This window comes from Pseudopipra pipra, chromosome 1, assembly GCF_036250125.1.
Source record: "Pseudopipra pipra isolate bDixPip1 chromosome 1, bDixPip1.hap1, whole genome shotgun sequence".
NCBI classification, from domain to species: Eukaryota; Metazoa; Chordata; class Aves; order Passeriformes; family Pipridae; genus Pseudopipra; species Pseudopipra pipra.
Genome location: NC_087549.1, coordinates 23713990 through 23732156, shown reverse-complemented (window position 1 = coordinate 23732156; position 18167 = coordinate 23713990). Strand labels below are relative to the sequence as shown.

At 37.0% G+C, this 18167-nt stretch overlaps 1 protein-coding gene across 4 annotated transcripts in view; it reads left to right on the top strand.

The window, feature by feature from the left end:
* The window catches only part of DPY19L4 (dpy-19 like 4), a 31649-nt gene extending 13482 nt beyond the window's left edge, over positions 1 to 18167 (top strand). For 3 of the 4 annotated variants that reach the window (XM_064648606.1, XM_064648600.1, XM_064648623.1), the window contains exons 11-20: positions 572 to 645; positions 2419 to 2577; positions 4077 to 4196; positions 5281 to 5401; positions 6843 to 6899; positions 9327 to 9409; positions 11175 to 11307; positions 11726 to 11884; positions 12531 to 12572; positions 14869 to 18167. In XM_064648606.1, coding sequence (XP_064504676.1) covers positions 572 to 645; positions 2419 to 2577; positions 4077 to 4196; positions 5281 to 5401; positions 6843 to 6899; positions 9327 to 9409; positions 11175 to 11307; positions 11726 to 11884; positions 12531 to 12572; positions 14869 to 15033 — 1113 coding nt within the window. In that variant the 3' untranslated portion in view covers positions 15034 to 18167. The remainder of the gene's footprint in view (positions 1 to 571; positions 646 to 2418; positions 2578 to 4076; positions 4197 to 5280; positions 5402 to 6842; positions 6900 to 9326; positions 9410 to 11174; positions 11308 to 11725; positions 11885 to 12530; positions 12573 to 14868) is intronic. The other variant, XM_064648616.1, reaches the window with a different exon arrangement.

Sequence of the window (18167 nt, the reverse complement as noted above, 5' to 3'; positions counted from 1 at the left end):
ATTTACAATACCATACCAGTACCTAGTCCTATGAGAAGTGGCTGAGGGAGCTGGGGTTGTTCAGCTTGGAGAAGAGGAGGCTCTGGGGAGACCCTGTCACTCTCTACAACTACCTGAAAGGAGGTTGTAGCCAGGTGGGGGTTGGTCTCTTCTCCCAGGCAGCCAGCGGTAGGACAAGGGGACAGAGTCATAAGGTGCACCAGGGGAGGTTTAGGTTGAACATTAGGAAAAAGTTCTTCACAGAGAAAGTGATTGGGCATTGTAATGGGCTGCCCAGGGAGGTGGTGGAATCACCGTCCCCGGGGCTGTTTAAGGAAAGACTGGATGTTGCACTTAGTGCCACGGTCTAGTTGACAGGGTGGTGTTTGGTCAGAGTTTGGACTTGATGATCTCAGAGGTGTTTTCCAACCTAATTAATTCTGTGATTCTTAATTGTCACACTTAACCACTTTGTTAGTTTTAGCTAAATCTTGAATAGTTTATTGTTTCCTGACATGTTATGATCTGAATGACTATGTGAAAGCTGCTTCCAGCATTTCATATGATTTTTCTCTGCTAAATTAATTTTCAGATGTTTGTTCCTCATAAAGAAAATGAGCATTTGCTGAAGTTCATTGAAGTAAAACTTGGATTAAACACAACTAAGTAAGTTTTTTAAACTCTTTACACCTCCCAAGATATCCAAACATCTGAGGCTGCTCTGAGAAGTGTAAAATTTCAATGTCTTGTGACAATTTTACAGAGGAGCTAGAGAAACAGTTTTAATATCGAATTTAAAAATATACAGAATTGACTTAGGATTTTGAGATTTCCAAGGCACCTCACTATTTTTCATACCTCGAGGTGAAAGCATTTCATGGATTTTTCTTCTCTTGTGATGTTGAAGAGTGAAAACTTTCTGTAGCCTGTCTAGTGTTTCTAGACTTGAAAGCAAAGATAATAACGTAAAGGTGGCAGTAATAGCTTTTTATAGCCTGGAAAAGAAAAGGCTCTGTAAAGAGTTCATTAACTATCATGCTATGTCCAAACATGCTTGCTTTATGGGGTGCCCCTGAAACCCCCCTGTATGTTTTGGAAGAAATTAGGACAAGGGACACCCTAAAAGTCAGAGGGAATTGTGATTCTAAGAAAAACCATTAGTGTCTGTAAAAGAGTTGAATGTTGTTCTACAAGAAGATGTTCATGGCTACAGATTTTCTGGAAAACTTCCAATGGAATATTAGTAAGGACTGACACCTCCTGGATGCAAGCCAAGACTTGCAGTTCTGTGCAGGAGTTGGAACTCTCGCCTGGAAGCTGCATCTCTCTTACAAAACCGCTTCACAGCCTTTCAGGGGAAGAAGTGAAAAATGATGTCACACACAACTGAAATTGTTGGGGATTTTTTGGAAGATGAGATGTAGTGACGTTGGCTAAGATGCATTTTTTAAACACACAACACATCCTCATTCTTAAGTGTTTTGCAAGAAAAGAAAGGACTCTTGGTCAGGATTTCAGTTTATTCAGCTACCAAGTGTTACAGATTTTCTTTTTTTTTTCCCCTGCGGACTTGCTACATGTCAATTTTCAAGCTGTCAAACCCTGCAATGAAGCCAGAGACTGAGACAAACTGGGTGCAATTACGCCTAGAGCACTGTGTAACTGTGAGTTGAAATTATGGTTTGCTGCACAAGAGCTTCAAGATCTGTCTTTTAGGGCCAGTTCGGACATACCTAGCTGTTAATCTTTAAATTTATTGCATCTAATTGAAAGTGATTCCGTCCTCTAGTCTTCCCTTGGGGGAAAATAAAAGGAGGGAGAGAAGCGAAACAAAGTAAGAGAAGAATGCATTCACAGAACCACATGCTGCACCAGTTCCACTTGAGAATATGACTGGTAGTGCTTATTGGCAGACTATATAATCTTCCTGCTCGTTAATTGAGAAAGAAGAATGATCAAGTAGGTTCGGCTACAGAACTAGAATTTCAGCATTAAGGATTCTATTCTTGGCAGTGCCTCAGGCTTGTTTGTGATCTCAGATGACCACTTTTCCTTCTTCATCTCCTTGTTTGAAATGAGGACAAGCATACCTTCTTGCATCAGTATCTCTAAAATCTTAATCCACTGTGACAATGAAGTGCTTTTTGGTTTCCATAATGGAGTTATATGGGAGTTTGGGCTTTTGTGCTATGAAAGAGTTGTAGCCTGGTCTCTTCACATCACAGATAATTTTTGGGAAGATAAGCTTTTGACAGTTACTCTAAACAGTATTGCAAAGCAGTTTCAAATGATAAAAAGTTAACTTTTCAAAGATGTGCTTAAAATAGTTTCCTATGACATGAGTGGGTTAAACTACGATTGGTTGAGTGCTGGGTGTTTTTTTTTTCTAATCTGTGGGGTATTGTTACTGTCTTTAATGGGATGTTTTTGCCTTACTAGGAATTTTACAATGAATTGGCTCCTTTGTCAAGAATCTCTTCAGGCACCTTCCCAAGACTTTTTTTTGCGACTAACACAGTCATCACTGTTGCCTTTTTATATTTTAGTATTAATTATTTGCCTTTTTTCTGTAACTCAGGTCATTTTTAGGAGAATTTGGTAAGTAACTTATTTATACTGAAAAATAAGTTAAAAATAAGAGTTTCCTTGATGTCTAAGGGAATGGTTATCATGTTTGTTGCTCCAAAATTTGTTCTACCATTGAACTCGTCAGGGTGTGAGCACCAGTGGGAAAGCCCACCAGAGCCTCCTAAAGAAAAGTCCTTTAGTGAGGAGCTTCTTGAGCATCCCTCCAGTCAGGACAGGGAGTTGTCATTGGTTTGTTTCCCCATAGGTGCAATTCCTGCAGAACTCTGTTTTGGGATATACGTATGTCTCTTCCCATTGCCAGAGAGAAAAATGTTATATCTGTGCTACAGTTCCAACAGCAAAGCCACCTGATTGTTACTAGAATTTTTTTTCTCTTTTGGGTTTGGGTTTTTTGTTTTGTTTTTTTCAAGTTTACATGTTGAGAAGAATGAGACGGGTGGAGTTGAGAGGATTTGTGATTTCTAATGCTTCACTGTTTGTTTTTTAAAATGCTGGCTTATTGTGATAGGGTCCATCAGCTTTTGCTGTTGAGAACAGAGCTGAAGTAAAACCAACTCAATTATTTTTAGTTTCACAGTGATTCACATTCACAGTTCCCTTGAGAGAAGGGGTAGTGGAGCTGTCTGTTTACAGACTAAGAATAGCAACTGTAGATCCTACTGTAGCTTGTCTTGGAAACTCAATGACTAGGAAATTATCTTTGCCTGGTAGAAGATGAACGGTGTAACTGCTCAGGTATTAGAACAAATTGTTCACTTGTCTGCAGCAAAAATCAGCAGGTTTATTTCAAGAATGAAGATTTCTAATCGATAAAAAATTAAATTTATCTATTTCTAATAGATAAAAATATTTATTAGATTAGTATTAGATAAATATTTTTCCATTGTCATGAGGAAGTTTATTATAAAATTCTAACCTGAAATCATATGGTAGAAAAATATGTTACTTATCTTATGCTTTGCTATCTTGTTTGTAGAAAAACATTTGTTGTAAGATTTTGGTTGTGATTTTTAGTTATAATATATTGTTAGAATTTAGAATATGTGACTCAAAGCTACTTTCATTATCTTTCTTTGTCATAAAATGGTATACACATTCCAAACACAATTATCCTACAGATTCCATAATTCTTCACCAAGCTAATGATATGAAGAAACTTTAAATGCACGTTCAGCATGCTTCATCTAAATGTTTGTGGAGTCTGCATGCTCTTAAATTAGACTGCCTCTTGTGCCGAATTACCTTAAAATAGGATTTACGGTCATAGACAGTGATCCCATTGTAACAATTTGCAGCCATTGCTCCAGAGAGGTTGCAATCTAAAACAGGGGACAGTAGGTACTGATAGATGATTGATTGCATACAAAAACCAAGTAAACAGTGCAACTATATTGTATGATATGACACAATATGATCTCAGTGTACTACTGACTTAAATGTATTTTTATTGACACCTTTGCCTGAGATAATGTCTGAATTAAGTGATATCTCATTTTCTCCAACTGCAGTGGTGAACCACTGAAAGAGGCAGTTAAACTTGAGGATGGTCGAATTGGAGAGAGGCCAGAAATAGTTTATCATGTCATTCACACAATTTTGCTTGGTTGTCTAGCAATGTGTTTGGAAGGGTAAGTCTGATTTTAATGTATCTCTTTTGAAAGCAACAGAGAGTTCCTAATTGGACATGATACACCATTCACCCCTTTGAAATTTACCCCTTTTTCAGAAATAATTTTGGCATGTAGTGGTACTAGTTAGTAGAGGAGCAGTCAATGATAATTGTGATTATAAATTTGATACAATTGTTCTTAGTCTCTCTAACATGTTTTTCAAGCTTTAATGTAGCCAAAATCCAAGACTTGAATTTAATTACATTTTAATAACTTTCTTTATGGTATTTAAGTGTAGAACGTTGCTATAATTATTTTTAATATTGTATTCTAGCACGATCTTGTGTAGTGTTTTGATGAACAGAGTAGTTCTGGAATACTGGCATGTAGAAGATTTCTTATCTGTCTTCTTGTGTGTAGGCTACCCCAAAGTATACCTTTGCTTGACATGTTAAAGCAGTAGAAAAACTAATTTCAAAAGTATTGTGTTAGTTCTTAAAGCTACAGAAGCTGATGTTTGGAAGACATTATTGTTCTAATCTTGTCTCTCAGCTTAATCAGCTTGAAGGTGTCTTGTATTTGTATTATGCTCATCATCCTAAAATCTAAATACTCACAAATTCTTAAAGTGGGCAGACTGTTGTGTTATCGTGTAGTTGAGCTGACTAGTCTACTCTTAAGAGGCAGACAACACCAGCAAATCATAAATTGTTTATTAAATATTTTCCTTTCCTTTCTTCAGGAACTCTTATAGTACATTGTCTGTGCAGCTTTGCTGAATAGCTGCTTTTTGTCCTTTCTTGGCTGGAAAACCACAACAGCCAAGTGACTTTACTATTCCCTTTGTTTTTCTTTCATCCTCCCCTGAACTCTATGAAGGATTTTGTCATCTTTTACCTTGGATCTTACTCCTCCATCTCACAGCAGAAAATCAGGTGCCTGCTCTTCTGCTAGAGGTTTCAGTGCCATCAAAGTTGACCTCAGATTACTTGAACATCCAGGCGGTGTTTGGCATGTGAAAAACATCTATATGTTTTTTATAAATAGCTTGAGTGCAGAGGCATGCACAGAGTCCCAACTAAGTTATTGCAGTGTTTTTCAGAATGAAATATCTATGGACACCTTATGTTTGCATGCTTGCTGCATTTGGGGTGTGTTCTCCTGAACTTTGGATGACACTTTTCAAGTGGCTTCGACTGAAAGCTGTGCACCCCATACTGCTGGTGAGTTACTGTTGCCAATGTCCTGGGAAATATAGGTAGCAAGCATATAACTTTGCAAACAGTTAACTAAGACCTGTAGAAGAGCCCATGAAAAGAACATGTTGTTCTGTGAGCAGTGGATCTCCTATAGTCTGCTTTTTCTGTGTCTTTCATTCGTAATATCACTCTTGCACATGTTGTCTGGTACCTGGTGATAATGTTGCGTTCACACTGCAGCCTTTCCTCACAAGAAGCAGAGCTGTCTTCATCTTCCTTTTGCTCATCTCTTTAATTTCTTTTAACAAATCTTGGAGACCTCAGTCTCTCTGTCATATCTAGTTGAGATTGGCCAAGAAGGTCATATGCTTTTTAGGAGGAATGCAGGAGAAAACAGTACAGGTGTGCAGGCAAGCATTGATATAAGCCTTGTTTTACTAAGAAATTAATCTTAAAATGTGGTATTAAGATGTATTTACTTGCTGAGAGTAAAGCTGCTTTGTAAGAAATGATAAGTGGAATTACTTTGTGTAAGATTTGTTTACCTGTGGCCATTGTAGAGAAATGGCGTGACTGAAGATGAGCTTGTGTTACAGTGCAAACAACTCCCCTGCTTCCAACCCTAACTTTATTCTCAATATGACAAGAGTTGCTTTGTGTGATTTTTAGCAGCTTTGTGCATTAGTTTTATTAATGAAATAAGGATAGGATATTACTTACCTTAAATTCAAGAAGCTTATAGGAATAAATATATTATGCTTAGAGGTTCACAGTGTCACTTGTGAAAGTGCTGTTATAATTCTGTTATATCAGAAACATTGACAGTGTTCTTTCAATCAAGGATTACCAATATGTTCATGTACATGGTAAGCACATTCTTTTGTGTACCTCATGCATTCTGTTATATAGACCTGCTTTTTTACTATTAACACAGTAGGTGTGTTAGTAGCTTGTTGTCAGGGGAATGCCTTCTGTGTGTTCCTTAACGAATGTTTCTTGTACCATACAAGCTATTTTCACCTTTTTGAAAAGCAAAAATTAGATCAGCTAGAATGATGGTGTGCTGAAAAAAAGGGTTTCTGGGTTTTGCATATCAATATTGTTAATCTGAACAAAAGCATCAACAAGAGCAGAAGTTTGAAATGCTTGGGTTTTTCCTGTCTCAGATTTTCTCATTGCATTTGAATGTGAGGTATTTACTTTTCTTCTGTTCCCTACATCATTGTTATTTACCATCCCTAAAATTGATGGTAAAGTTATCATGGTCAAATTAATTCATCTATGCTAAATTATGTAAATTCTTCTTTGCAGAGAGTTTTTTGCTTGGCAAAACCCCACTAAATTTCACCTACTGTCACTCTAAGGTTTCAGGCATAAATGTTGCTTACTATATGAGTAGAATCAACAGACACCTCAAGGTTGGAGAACGGTGCATAATCCGTTTCTTCTAACATGTACTTTCTAGGCTCTTATTCTGAGTATGGCAGTTCCCACAATAATTGGATTCAGCTTGTGGAAAGAGGTAAGAAAAGTACCTTTGTGAAGGTTTTTTTGGTTTATTTGGTTTTTTTTTATGTAAGCACAATATGAGTCAAAATGATGAGCAAATATAATATACTTAGTGAAATGAAATATATATAATGAAATTGAAGTTGTCATCCACTGAAAATATGTTTTGTTTTTAAACAAAACTGTTTACTTTTTTCAGTATGAGGTATTTGACAATTTAGTTTGTTAATGATTACTTATTGTAATAAAGAAGTTTTTAAATTTAAATGAAGACTTTGTTATATTCAGCTATTATGCTTTGGATATATAAACTGACTCAACAAACAAAATACTGCCAAATAAAATCTTAAAATATTGAAAAATGTGTTGTCCCAATCTTGGTTTTAGTGAGAGGGAGTGAGTTTAGATGAAATAAAATTATGGGAGGCCATATGTAAATAATCAGTTTGAAAAGTTCCCATCAAATTATAATGGAGTTAAATCCTTTGTGCAGAGCACTGTGTAGAGGTGTGTATATACAACAGTACAGGGAAGAAAATTTACAGATGTTTCCATGTTTAAAGTAAACACTTAGTTCTTTATTGCAAGTCACAGATGGACTGGGAGGAGAGTGTTTGGAAATTACTTTTTAAATTTCTGTGAGTACAAAAAACATGGGAAACATTCCATAAAGTATAACCCTCCGTTATACTGGCATAGCTTCAAAGTAGTTAGTTTGAATGGTTTTATAAGAATTCAAATATAGAAGCCAGACTTGGCCAACAGTATTTGAACAGGTTTTGTAATGTCTATCTTATAATAGAAAGTTTGATTGCAATGTAATCTGACCTTTTACACATTTTTGATGGAGCAATAGATATTTTCCTGAAAAATGCTGCCATTGCTCAATAGCAACAGAGGAAACTAGTTTAGTTGACCAAATAACTCTTTTTCAGATTTTTTTGATGAAAGCAGTGTAGGGGTTTGGACTCTAGAGGGCTTCAGCCATTGCAGATCTAGTTTCTGCTTTTAAGCAGTGGTGAACAGTTTGCTCTCCAGATTTTCATAACTTATCCCTGAGCTTGGAAACTTTGATTAGTAGTAACAGAACAGCGCAAATGCCTTGAGACCCCTAATCTATTACTGTGACTATGTGTGTACAGCTGAGTACAGCTCAGCATCTTTCTGCTTGGCTGCTTTCTGACTCAGTCTAGCACAGTCCCTCATCTAACCAGGTTTTTGCAAGTCTGTGATTGCTGAGCGAAGTGGGTTCTCCTTGGAGTGGCAGTAGTGGTTCCTCTTTCTATCTGTCTGTTCTAGGAATAGTTTGGGTGTGTGTATAACAGCAGTGCTACAGCTTTCAGCCCTGACACAAACATGTGGCAGCTGTTCTTGTGCAACCCTAACATGTCTGGTTGTAGAATGCTATCACTTGACAGCTGAGTTGTCCAGGTAATGGGAGTGGAAATGCCTCAGTTGAAAGCAGGCTCCCACTTCTTACTATCCACTGTGGCTGTCCCAAAGTAAGTTGTTCTTTTGGTCTGGCATAACTTGTAAACTTTCTCTCTATTTTCCAAAAGGGCTGACATAAGGTAGTTTTCAGTTAGCATTTACACCAGCATTTACGTGTACATGCTCCAGCCCCTCGTGGCTGGACAGCTTCCAGCCATACCTTTCTCAGATAAATGCTCCTAATGGCTCAAGGACTGACAAAATCACCTGGCTTAATAAAGGACCTGTTGTTCCTTTAGCCCTCAAACCTGACAGGATAGGGAAGCCATGGTGCAGGGTTGCAGTCTGGTCAGGTTTGAAACAGATGGCATTTTGTCTCACTTCACAAAATCCCTCCTTTTCCCAAAATGCTTTTCAAGAGCATAAACTGAGAGATATCCTACTTCATACAGTATAGTGTAATCTTCTTCGCTGTAGTGATTGAAGTCAGAAGGAAGTCTGGGCCTTTCCTAGAAGGGCCCTTCTAGGAAATTTCTCTTCTCCTGTCCTGCTTGAATAACACTTTTCCGTCAACTCACAACAGTCCAACCCCTCCTGCTCAAGGAGGTTTACCATGAGAGATTTATCATCTTCTTGGTTCAGTGCCATTATCTATGTACATTTGCATGTGACAACCTGAGCTATGGGTTTGATGCATTTAAGGCCACTTAACGTTGATGAATGTTTTTGCTGTGTGTTTATTTATTTGTTTATTTATTTTTTAATTTTAAGTATTCTAATGAAAGAGAGAGAGATGAGAACTTATGTTTAACATATTTATTTTGGAGAGGGTCTCCTGCTGTCACGTTAAGTATAAACTATGTTTTGCAAAATATTCAAATAAAAGTACCAGTCAGGAGGGAAAAGTCAGTTGAAGCCCATTTTTGTTTTGTCACTTAAGACCTTAATATAATCAGATGCTCTGTAGATATTTTTTTTTACTGTAAGTAACCAGAAACATTTCCATCAGTTTTTCCCTAGGATAATGACAGAGCTTACAGAACTGCAAGAATTCTATGATCCTGATACAGTAGAACTTATGACATGGATAAAGTAAGCAAGAAGTCCTACATTTCTATTTTACTGCTTTTTGTCAGGGTATTTTTACCTCAGCAGGTTGTGAAGCTGATAGACAGAGATACCTCTGTCTATCTCCCTGGGGGGAGAAATGTGTATTTTAAGTTTGTTATTATTCCCCTGGAAAGAAACAGGAGTTTGTCATTGATTACAATAGAAGATCCTGAAACACGCAAGCAAATCGTATTTCATATCATTGTGAGACCTAGTTTCTAAATAAAGGTGGACATCTTAGTGCTTGGTTTTTTGCATGTTAATTTTTCATGAGATTTGAGGATTCATGCTGATTGTAACACCAGTGAGGGACAGAAACACTAAACTTTTACGTGCATGAGCCAGTCAAATGAAATGCCTGAATGTGAGGGTTTAAAGACTTTGTCAGGATACGTGGAGAGGAACATGTATGATTCAGACTTCCCCTGTGACCTGGATCCTGGAAGGGTTCTTACCAGTCTGCCTAGGCAGGGCACAGCAAGAGCTGAGCTATGTTATGTAGTTTATACTGAGCGTATACATGGCTAATACCAAGTTATTTTCACAGATATATTTTTCCTCTCACCAGAAGATTCAGAAATGCATTCTGGCCTCATTCAATCTAAATTTGTACTATGTCGTTATTAGGAACTGTACTTCTCTGAAAATTAGATCCCTTGTGTTCAGATAACTTACCTTTGACTGTATTTTTTTAGAATATTACTTTCTGTATTTATGTAGTCTTTAATGTCAACCTGTTCATCTTCAGAAAAGGCAAGGCTGATAATTACAGAGTTCCAGCCAATTTCTTCTTGCTGTTGCTGGTAGTATATGTTGTTTGTCACTGCTGTAGCTCTTCAAGGCAGCAAGTGGAGTAATGCCAAGTACCTAATGGCTCTTATGTTAGTCTCCATATATTAGTCTTGAAGTACATAATTAATCATGGCAATTGCATTGAGATTCACTCAGCTAAGAGCAATTTTACTACCCTTATTTGTGGCAGCTGTTCATATTTTTAAAGAAAATAAAAGGGTTTTTTTCCTTAAAGATATACTCAGCTATCCATATGGGAATTTTAATTCAATGCCATTACTAGAGTATATTTTCTTTAAATTTTCCCTTTAATAGTACAAATTTATTTTGAATCTTCCCTGCAAGAGAAGTTGCCCAAAGTCTGTAATAAAGTATGGTAATGACTATTTTATCTCACTAACACAGGACTACAAATAGTCAAAAAATGAAACAAAACCTAGAAACATAGTTAATTAGTGTAGATATTGTTCTGTATGATGACATTATTTTCTCATAGATCATGAAATGCATGTTCTAGAGATCAAATAAAAATGATAAGAAATCTTTCCCATACAAGATAACATCATGTTGTTTTTCCTTCTATCTACCTTCCCTCACAAGCTTGTTTTGTCACAAGTTGACAGCCATTCAGAAAAGCAATACTTGGATCCATTCCAGGACCGCTCTGAATGGTGCTCTGTGGATTGCAAGGACGGGAGAACAGCCATCAGTCCTTGCCCCAGCAAAAGCCCTTCCTTTCAAACTCCATGTTGCTGCACATCTGAGCATTTCCTGACAAGGAAACTACTGCCACTGCAACATTAGCACCAACTAAAATTAGACCCCCAATGAAACCTCCATGTGATCCAGTTCATCCCACAGCACCTTGAAAGATCCCACAGTGTATAAAATTAAGAACATAGTTTTGAGAAATGCATCCTGTACTCAGACATGTGTGTTGGTGTTGCTTTTGCAGGCGACAGGCTCCTGTGGCTGCAGTGTTTGCAGGCAGCCCACAGCTCATGGGTGTGATTAAGCTCTGTACTGGATGGATGGTGTCAAGTTTGCCTTTGTACAACGATGATGATCTTCTGAAAAGAAACGAGAATGTGAGTATCCAATTTCGTAAACGTGGCCTTTCACAGGAACTGTGTTCCTCTTCACCCAAATGTAATGAAAGAACAATCAAATGTATTAGAAGGAAGGAGGACAAAGGAGTCCAGCAGACACAGAAGGGATTATCAAGTAAATTATCAGTGCTTTACTCTGGACAGAAACAAATATCAAAATATTATTTCTGAAGACTTTTCAGGCCGCTCAAAATATGTAAGATGAGAACTTGCCATTAGTAGAGACAAATACTTCCCATTCAGCTGGCCACTACTTCACCTATTTCAGAGATTTTAAAACCAGACATAACTTGGCGTGTACATTTGGTCTGTTGTTGCAGATCGTTGTGTGTGGCGTGTGCGACCCAGTATTATCATTGATTTTTGCATTCCGTGAACATGTTTTCTTAATTTATAGATTTATCAGATCTATTCAAAGAGGTCAGCAGAGGATATTTATAAGATACTCACATCCTACAAAGCCAATTTTCTGGTTATTGAAGATTCAATTTGCAATGAAGTGGGACCTGTAAGAGGATGCAGAGTTAAAGATCTATTGGATATTGCTAATGGTCATGTAAGTAATAGTGAGAAAATAAGAATGTTTGAATGCATAAATAATTAATTTAAAAAGAAATCTTCTTATAATGCTGACCTTGTTTTTCTGATTGTAGTTGACATGTAGACAAAGACTTAAATATTTTAAAAGTAATCAATTGAGTTTTGGATTGTCTGTTTCTTACACTTGTTATCTTACCCAATGTTATTATTTAAATGCCCTAATCCCTCCTAATACACAAGTATCTAGCTGTGCTGCTTTTCTGCCAATCATTAAATGGATAAACTCAGTTCTAAAACTCTGACTGGGATGAGGACCAGCCTGCCATTTAGTTCAGTACAGCCTGTTTGGTACTAATGACGTTACAAGTCTATTTGATTCAGCCTTGCAGATAGGTTAGCACACCAATAGATAGTTTAAACTACATCTGGTAGAAAAATTGGTTGAATAAACTGTACCATGAATGCTGTTTCAGTCATTGCCATGCTCTGTCTGTTTGGAATGCTGATAGTGCTGCTCTTGCTGCTGAAGTAGGGACTGAGATGGGGTTTATAAAGCAATCTCATTACCACCTGTTCATCTGCTTCCTGAGAATCCAGCAAAAAATTTGACTTTATAAAGGCAGGAGTGGCTTTAAACTCACAGTTTCATTGCTCGTTCTCAGGTGTACATGAGAGAGTCACCGGTTACTTCTAGGCAATCACAGGTTAGTTCATTTAGTTGGTTTCCTGACTAAGAAAGAACTGAAGCATCTACTTGACATTACAGTCTAGTGTGTAGTAACTATACCAAGTGAATCCTTGGTTTGAATCCTTTTTTTTTTTAATGGGGAGGATATATACATTTCTTGTATATAGTCTTATATTCCATTCTTAGGGGAAAAATATAAGTGGATCATCTGTGTTAATTATTTTATAAGTTATACTTTTGATGAAACACATTTCAAAAGAACTTGTAATGCAAACATTTCATTCCTGTAGCTGCTTTGTTTTGAGGGAGTAATTATAGGAGTGGTATGTTATTGGGGGATTACTCTGTATTTTCCTCAGGAATCTACAACTAGTGTCACTTTCACTTTTAGGTTTCCTGACCTGTTTATCCAGGAAGGATATTGTATCAATTTTTCAGTTAACTTCCTTACCATTGCTGAAATCTGTTTTCTTTCCCTGCCTTGGTGCTAAAATCATGTATGCTGTGATTATTCCATGTTGTATACAATATATTGTACCACAACTAGAGTGTGTGTGTATGAATAACCTCCATCATTGATAATCAACACATGTATCTCTCTCAGTTTCTTCTCAGATCTGTGTTTGCATGAGTAAGTTCCTGTTCCCTCTTCACACTTAAAATGTCCTCTGGAGCAATTAACCACAATTTCAGGATTCCATGCCCTCATACCGCTGCTTCTCTCCTCTCCATGCTTCCTGCATGCTTCTTTCTTGCACATAAACCTGATAATCCTAACTTCAGCAGCACAGTTTTACTATCAGATTTCTGAGTTTTTGTTTGATTCATGTATCAGGAAGAGTTTCTTCCTTCTTTAATTCCTAACACGGGAAGGAACACGTCCCTGCACCTTTCAGAGCAGTTGTTGCTTGCAATGATGATTTCAGTCAAAGGGAGGAAAAAACTTCAATCAAATCCAAGGAGCCTGTCTTGGATAATGCCACACACAGTGCTGTCAGTACAGAAAACCAGTCATTTACTATTTCTGTGTAATTAGAATTGTCAAAAGTGACAAGGGTTATCCTATTTATAGTGGAGAGATTAAGAAGGTGAAAAGGAGGTTCATGGCGAGTTTCAGTTAAAATCTGTTCTGAGGAATGTCTGTAATCTAAATCTGTAATGAAACAACTGGTACATATATTTAAATGTAGACAACTGACTTTTCAGTATTTTTAAAAAAAGGTTGGTTGCCTAGTAATGAACATCACTTACACTTCCTGTCCGTGGCTGAGTCCATACTGACTTGAAACCTCAAATGGTAGTTGTAGAAAAATTAGTGGAATGGCCAACAGGAATAAAGTATTTATTTTTTTCAGAAAACTGACATAGTTTGTTCTTGAGAGTTGATATAGTGTGTTGTCTCAGGAAACTTTAAAAAAATCTCTCAGTTTGCTTGCTAACAAAAATTGTCTAAGTCACATTGAAAGATTATCAAGACTTTCCAAACTAGTGGGTATGTATTTAGAGACTGCAGCATTTACTTATTCCCAAAGTGAGACAGTGGATGGGATGTTACGCTGTTGACAGGTCTGTGGATGCGTTTACTAAATGGATGTGTTTAAGAAGATCAGTATTACTTTCTAGCTTGTACTATGTCCTATAGTCCTAGCCCAGTATGGTATTTCTGACTCTCCCTGAGATCTTAGGATTACTCATAGAGAAAGACAAATATTTTCCAGCAATCTCGCATTACAGAGAAATTATCTTTATAGCCACTGGTGGATTTTTCTTCGTGAATTTGTCCTACCACCTTTTTTTAACATCATGTAAATTTGTGCCATCAGAAGGAATAATGAAGAGATTACTTCAGGAATATCAAACAGTAGATGCTCAAACACACAAGTAGTTTGCTTCCAAGTCAACTGGTTGGAATTTGTAGGGCTATACGTGTGTGTGTTTGGCCTTTAATAGGTGTGTCAAACTTACTTGGCAGGGAAAAGGTAATTGAGACTTCCCTTCATTACTGGTGTGCTCTGTACGGGTCAGGCTTGAACTACTGGGTGTGTAGGGGTGTTGTTCTTTATTATGTGAATGAAGTACACTGGTTTTAATGTCTATTATCCTGGCAAAGGGGTTAATTAACAAAGGCTATTTTGGGTGGTTAAACAAATTATAGGGGAATGTATTTTCAGTTTATAGGAACCGTACAATATGGAAATTAGATGTCTATCATAAATGAAATTTACAGAATACCAAGTAAATTAAATGTACAGAATTACATTCTGTAACCACTTACCTTCAGTATTTTAATTAGGTCTTCTTCTTTCTGACAGGTGGTTTGTGAGGAAGATGACAACTATGCCTACTCAAAATATGGACGATTTTGTCATGAAATCAAAATGAACTATTCTCCGTATGTGAATTATTTTACTCGAGTGTACTGGAATAGATCCTACTTTGTATATAGAATCAACACTGTGATATCCTTCCAGTCATGAAAAAGCATGTAAGCTCCCTTCTGAGGATTTATTCTGAATGAATTTCAGTTTAAAAAGTTCCTTTGGATCAAGGAAGTTATTTTTTCAGATATATGTGCACACGTGCAGCATACTGACAACTTTCTTTTACGAAACTGGAATTCTTTGGAACTACAGATCAACAGACAGAGATACCATCCTTGAAGGAAACGGGAACATTTATCAGTTTTACAGTCTCTACAACATGTGACAGTCTTCCATGTTTTTACATTTTTCTTCCCATTTTAAATCATTTTAATTTTCATGTAAATGAGATTTCTAACTTTAGTGTTAGAGAGCTGATGTGCATAGACCTCAGTGATAGCATAAAAATTATTTCAAGAGCCCGTTTAGGTCATGTAGCTTTTATTTTTTAGCCAAAAAGCAGTTGGTATCTTGAGTCTTTTCAAATAAGTGTTTGGATATTTAGTTTGGTTTTTTTAATTGTCGTTGTTTTAATTCTCCCTGTCTTCCACTGTAAACATTTCTATGTTTATCAAACACACATTTATACATCTTATGTGTAGCTATACTGTTTGTATAAATCAAATAAGGAAGATTTTATTTAAACAACACTTCCATAGATTAAGGCACTGATCTCTATATTGTTAGAGACATGCTGGTGGAAGTGCTGGGGCTTAGACCTAGCAGTAGGAGCTGACAGGGTCAGATCTTCAGTTTGGAAAGAACTTGTCTTCAGGATTCTTCCATGCCTAAGTGTGTGTGTGTGTGTATGCATATGTGTGTCTTAGCAGCCAGCACAATGGGCCAGTATATACCACAGTGTGCTTGTTTTCAGGCAAGTGTAGCAGGACAGTTAGGTTTGCTACTGAGACTTCTGCACTTCGGTTTCACCCCCTCTGTGTGTGTGAGGTATGCGTGTGTGTGTGTCTGTGTATGGGGAGGGATAGGTCATGCTCATTTCATTCAATTTATTATGAGATAGCTATATTAAGATAGTGCCATAACTGTCATTTAAAACACTATAATCACCACCATTAGTAAATAATGGTACAGTCGTTCATAGCTATTTTTGTATCAATTATGCAACTACACAGAGATCTTTGAAAAGCTGGGAAAGTATTGTGCAGTTTTGCTTCCCTCTAAAATCTGTGTTTGTTATATGACCCCCCCTTTTCCTCTACAACTATTTTTCTTATCATCTTGTCTGCTGCTGGCTGATAGACTTTCAAGAGAGTGAATTATGCTTTTATTCCAACTCTGGGCCTAATCCTTGTGTTGAGAATGGAAAATCCAATAAAAGGTAATGATAGCTTTGCTTAACGTAGGTGTAGCCAGAACATAAGTTCTAGAAGAAGTTGTGCACCCCTTAAGAGTTACCTGTAGTTAGGTATTTGTGTAACACCTGGCCTGGAGGCCAGTCTATCAGGCATGTGGGAATAATTCTTTGGAGCCCAGATGTCTTTAATGAAGGATCTGTCAAAATAGGATGAACTTTCAACAGAAATATCTGCAAATGAAAGCTGCAAAACGATCCTTACTGCACTTGTTGATAAAATGCAAGATCAGAGATTTTAACTCTGAAATTATTAGGAACTGCAGCATGTTGGTGTATATGCATGATTCTTCTCTGCTCTGTGCAGATACACTTCCTTACTTTACACTGACAGGTAGTGCTGAGATTTTTTAAACCTATTACCACTTTTGGAGTGATTTAAAAGAAAAAAGCTTTATTGTTGTAAAAGTCAATGTCTGTAATCTGTTTTTTACTTTCAGTTATATTTTTATGCCTATGAGTCTTGACAAAATGTTAACTTATGCATTTTATTTGAAACCAATGCTCAGATAAATCTATTGAATATATGGGATGTGGTCACTGAGAGAAACATTTACCAGTACAACTGTGGTACATGGTAAAAGTAAATATCCTTTTTGGGCATACAGTCATCATGTTGAGGGGTGGGGGCGTGTGTGTGTCTGGTCAAGTGCAGGCTGCATTTATTTGCTTGTGCACAAGTACATGTTTTACTGCACTGGGCTCTTTCAGGCTTTTCAAGTGCCATTTAGCAAGAGAAGCTTGTAAATTAACTTGAGCCAAGGCAGGCCTGCAGGAACCTCCCCTCTGTGTGCTAGTATGGATGTAGATGTAATATTTGGAAGTAAGTTTAGAGTTCCTTATACAAAGTAAGTTTGTTTGAATCACTGTCAAAGAATCACATGTCTGTTTCAGTCATTTTCTCTCTTGAAGTTAATGATTCATGAATATCCTTTCATGACAGCAATAAGGCATTCCAGGTAGCAAACTTCAGGGTTACAACTGCACTTGGGTGGAAGAAGTCGCAAAGCTTTCGGCTTCATGCCTTAGACTGCCATGCCAAGATGCAATATTTAACTGTCCTTGACTGCCTGTTGTGTTTTACTGCAGTGCTGTATGTATGTCTTACCATATAGAACATAGTTTGAATACCTACATGTAGAACACACATATTAAGAAAACCACAAACAAGGCCATCCAGACATCTAAACAAAGCTATGTTGCAGCACGTTGGCCTTTATACATGTTTAAATGAACATGTTGAGTTTTATTTGAACTGTGACATAGTTATTGTTATTAGTTTTGTCATAGTTTTTAAGATGTATTCTTAATACTTCAATTGATTCTGCTTTAGGAGAATCATTTAAGATTTTTACCTTGCTTTTTTATATTAGAGAAAATTGTATTGCAGCACCATTGGCACAGCAGCCTTAAGTAACAGAAGGAGCCTTCTGTGTGAGAGAACATTGTGGTTGTTCCTGTAAAAAGGCGTCATTAAAATGAGTGACTGAAATAATCATATCTTACAAACAAAGTAGATTAATTTATTATCCAGATGTGGACTAGCAAAAATATTGTCTAAGCTCCAGCTTCTGTGAAAAATAAACAATAAGTTCCCTGAGATACACAATTATATCCCTCAGAAGGACAACAGTAGGGCATAATTACATCAGATTTGTACACACACAACCCCAGCTTGGTTTTCAACTAGGTCACAGGTTTAACTTCCTGAAAGGGCTGGGGGAAAGTTTTACAAATTTTGATCTGCTTTGCTGTAGATGTTGCAATTCAGTTGAAACATGTGCCTTGCAAGCTTTTATTAAACAAACAAAAACCTCAA